The following is a 4,138-nucleotide window of genomic DNA, read 5'->3' on the forward strand; positions in this document are numbered from 1 at the left end:
GAGAGGGCTAGAGAGGGAAAGAACAGAGAGGACTAGAGAGGGAAAGAACAGAGAGGACTAGAGAGGGCTAGAGCAGAGAGGACTCAAGAGGGAAAGAACAGAGGAGTAGAGAGGGAAAGAACAGAGAGGACTAGAGAGGGAAAGAACAGAGAGGACTAGAGAGGGAAAGAACAGAGAGGACTAGAGAGGGAAAGAACAGAGAGGACTAGAGAGGAACAGAGGAAAGAACAGAGAGGACTAGAGAGGGCTAAAGAACAGAGAGGACTAGAGGAGGAGAAAAAGAACAGAGAGGACTAGAGAGGGAAAGAACAGAGAGGACTAGAGGGAAAGAACAGAGAGGACTAGTGAGGGAAAGAACAGAGAGGACTAGAGAGGGAAAGAACAGAGAGGACTAGAGAGGGAAAGAACAGAGAGGACTAGAGAGGGAAAGAACAGAGAGGACTAGAGAGGGAAAGAACAGAGAGGACTAGAGAGGGAAAGAACAGAGAGGACTAGAGAGGGAAAGAACAGAGAGGACTATAAAGGGAAAGAACAGAGAGTACTAGAGAGGGAAATAACAGAGAGGACTCGAGAGGGAAAGAACAGAGAGGACTAGAGAGGGAAAGAACAGAGAGGACTATAGAGGGAAAGAACAGAGAGGACTAGCGAGGGAAAGAACAGAGAGGAGTAGAGAGGGAAAGAACAGAGAGGACTAGAGAGGGAAAGAACAGAGAGGACTAGAGAGGGAAAGAACAGAGAGGACTAGAGAGGGAAATAACAGAGAGGACTAGAGAGGGAAAGAACAGAGAGTACTAGAGAGGGAAAGAACAGAGAGGACTAGAGAGGGAAAGAACAGAGAGGACTTGAGAGGGAAAGAACAGAGAGGAGTAGAGAGGGAAAGAACAGAGAGGACTAGAGAGGGAAAGAACAGAGAGGACTAGAGAGGGAAAGAACAGAGAGGACTAGAGAGGGAAAGAACAGAGAGGACTAGAGAGGGAAAGAACAGAGAGGACTCGAGAGGGAAAGAACAGAGAGGACTAGAGAGGGAAAGAACAGAGAGGACTGTTTATTAATTTGTTCATTAGGAGGAGAAAAAGAGATAGAGGAGGAGAAGAGATAGAGAGGGTAGCGTGTGAATGAATTGTATGAATGTAATTTAGTGTTGGTGGGCTTTTCTGTACATGCATATGCAGATGTGATATGAGTTGCTCCCATTTCAATATATTTATGGTTTATGATGCCTAATTAACAGCTAAAGCCCCCAAAAGTACTAAATAATTCAGACAAACCTTGACAGACTGTTTGATGGTTGACTGTCTTTGTTTAGTTACACTAGGTGTTACACTTACACTACTGTTTGTTTGTGATTAAATTCAATGAGATTCCCAGGACATGCTTCTCCAAAACCGACAAAAACCACAGAGAACCAGCTATGCACGAACACTGGTAATAGATAGTGAGAAAGTTGTACAAAAAAAACGTCACCTAAGCACACACGTTGACACTCACCAGTGACTTGATAAACTAATTGTGGCCTGGCTGTTCAATGTGTCTGCTAGAGTAACTACTACTTGCTAGCTTTATTGAGTTGGAACTTAGCTAGCGAGCTAGTGATTTTGGGCACTGATAAACAGCCTGTAGCTTGTGCTTATTTACGATAGTTGGACAGCTGATGAGGAAGTTGTAGACATGTTATTGTTCTCAGAAATCAGTCCTGAGAGCGCAGCCAGATTTTCCCGTCTTTCCAGACTTGACTAGACTGCATGCATATTTTTTAGCATGATAAATACTACACCAAACAACTTAGTTAAGTGTAAAATTGCGAGACTAAGATCACTGCAAAAACATCAAAATTATTGTAATTACAGACTTCTTAATTTATCCTAAATTAATTCAGACTATTTTAAGGAAGTTACTATGTTGTTGTTGTGGCTATGTTGTTGCTATGGTGGGAGGGACAAACAACAGTCTCTACCAGGGTACGATTTGTGAAAATAACACACCCACATCAAACCACACCCCCAAGACAACTCTCGTTTGACTTCAGTCATGGCTGCTAGCGTTTCTTAATTAGCTTAATGAGCAATGAGGGTGTGTTGGAGATGTGTGTTATTACGTGATGGGTTGCACAATGTTGACCATTGGCCAGAGAGACTTCATGGTAACTCTCTATATTAAAACAAATTTTTAAACATTTATTATAACTGATATAAATATTTTTATTTTTATTTTTTATTAGGTGTCACTGTGTACAATATCAGACAATAAATGTCTGGTATCCATGAGGTTGTCCTAATATGAACATCATACACTAGTCCAATCACTGCATCTCTAGGACTCTACACAAGTATTTATGAAGACGTATTAATGAAAGTCACTAGGAGGTATTATATATATATTATAAAGTGTGACTCACAACAATCCGCCCGTTGCTTTTCCTAACGAAACAGATGCCAGTCTGGGGAAGATAAATCTGAGTCAGAGTCAGACACGACAGACCTTGAACAAATGCATTCTTGTACAAACAGAGTATGGATTTGGAATACAATGGACTGTCCATGGTCAAAAGCATGAGTACAATATCTCTCCTTCAGTCTATTTGATATTAATAAGCATTTGAATATATTTAAGGAGGCTATGAGGCTTTTGCTCTTAAGCCAAAAGAAGTCCCCTAAATGGACAGACACACAGATTCGTCCAAAAATTACATTTTTGGACAAAAGAGGGGCACACCTCCAGTCAGCAATTACATTCCTGTGCAGCCTCTTTTAAACATACTAGGTTTTATTTTAGAAGAGCAAAGAAAAACCTGCGTTGTCTAACCAAAAATGATGATGCACATTTGAAGCATTGTGATGACTAAACAACCTTTCCCCCTTTTCTCCTCTAGGCGACGCTACATCCGCTGTGACCTTTGACATTTCCAAGGAGGGCAGTGAGCTCTCAGTGGTGGAGCAGGCCAATGTGTGGCTCTTCCTCAAGCTGGCCAAGGGGCGAGGCAAGGGCAAGGTGAACATACAGCTTCTGCAGCGCCGCCGACAGAAGACCAAAGCTCCAGGCTTTGCCTTCAACGAGACCCAGGGCGAGGAAGAGGAGTTGGTGTCTGAGAAGATGGTGGACACGAGGCGCAGCGGCTGGCACATGCTCCCCGTGTCGCACAGCATCCAGTCCCTCCTGGACACCGGTGGCAGCGTCATCGATCTGCGAGTCTCCTGCCCGCAGTGCACCGAGGCTGGCGCCACACCCATCTTGGTCCACACCGAGGGCGAGCAACCGGGACGGGAGAGGGACCAATCCCACCGGCCTTTCCTCATGGTCGTATTGCGGCCCGGCATGGAGGAACACGCTCGCCGACGCGCCAAACGCGGCCTGGAGTGCGATGGAAAGATGCACATCTGTTGCAAGCGGCAGTTCTATGTCAACTTCAAGGACATCGGCTGGAACGACTGGATCATCGCACCGCCGGGCTACCACGCCAACTACTGCGAGGGCGACTGCCACGTGGCCAGCATCACGGGCTCCTCGCTGTCCTTCCACTCCACTGTCATCAACCACTACCGAATGCGGGGCTACGCGCCCTTCCAGAACACCCAGTCGTGCTGCGTGCCCACGCGACTACGCGCCATGTCTATGCTCTACTACAACGAGGAGCAGAAGATCATCAAGAAGGACATCCAGAACATGATTGTGGACGGGTGTGGATGCTCATAAGAGACAGTGAAAGAGAGCAGATATATATATAGACTCACCAATAACAAGAAGACACCCGTTGGGATGATGGGCCGTTTATCCCTTCAAAAAAAAACAATACCTATTTTGGGGAGTCATGTAAAAAATGTGTTGACTGACCATTTTGTCTGATTATTCGACCGGAAATTGTGAAGTCTCTGCGTTTCAGATTTAAAAAAAGAGAATACAGAATATATTTTTGTTGAATGGAGAGCAAGAGTGGGACTACTTATGTGATTCCTGCTTCTCTGCACTGCAATGAACTTGGAACAATTTTCCCTGAAAAGAAAAAACTATGCAACTGATCAAGTATTACCGTGTGGTCTTTTTAATGTTTCTTTACACATTATGGTTGTTTTGATTTATTTTTTAATTTGTATACAATGAAGACTTTTTTTTTTGCAAATTTTTTTGTTGTTGTTTTTGTTCA

General features: G+C 44.1%; 1 protein-coding gene across 2 annotated transcripts in view; it reads left to right on the forward strand.

Annotated features, from left to right (window-relative positions):
* Positions 1 to 3,690, forward strand: part of inhbab (inhibin subunit beta Ab) — a 10,014-nt gene extending 6,324 nt beyond the window's left edge. For both annotated transcript variants that reach the window (XM_064991864.1, XM_064991863.1), the window contains one exon: positions 2,870 to 3,690. In XM_064991864.1, coding sequence (XP_064847936.1) covers positions 2,870 to 3,690 — 821 coding nt within the window. The remainder of the gene's footprint in view (positions 1 to 2,869) is intronic.
* Positions 3,691 to 4,138: the final 448 nt, after the last annotated feature.

The sequence above is a fragment of the Oncorhynchus masou genome, chromosome 17 (assembly GCF_036934945.1).
Source record: "Oncorhynchus masou masou isolate Uvic2021 chromosome 17, UVic_Omas_1.1, whole genome shotgun sequence".
NCBI classification, from domain to species: domain Eukaryota; kingdom Metazoa; phylum Chordata; class Actinopteri; order Salmoniformes; family Salmonidae; genus Oncorhynchus; species Oncorhynchus masou.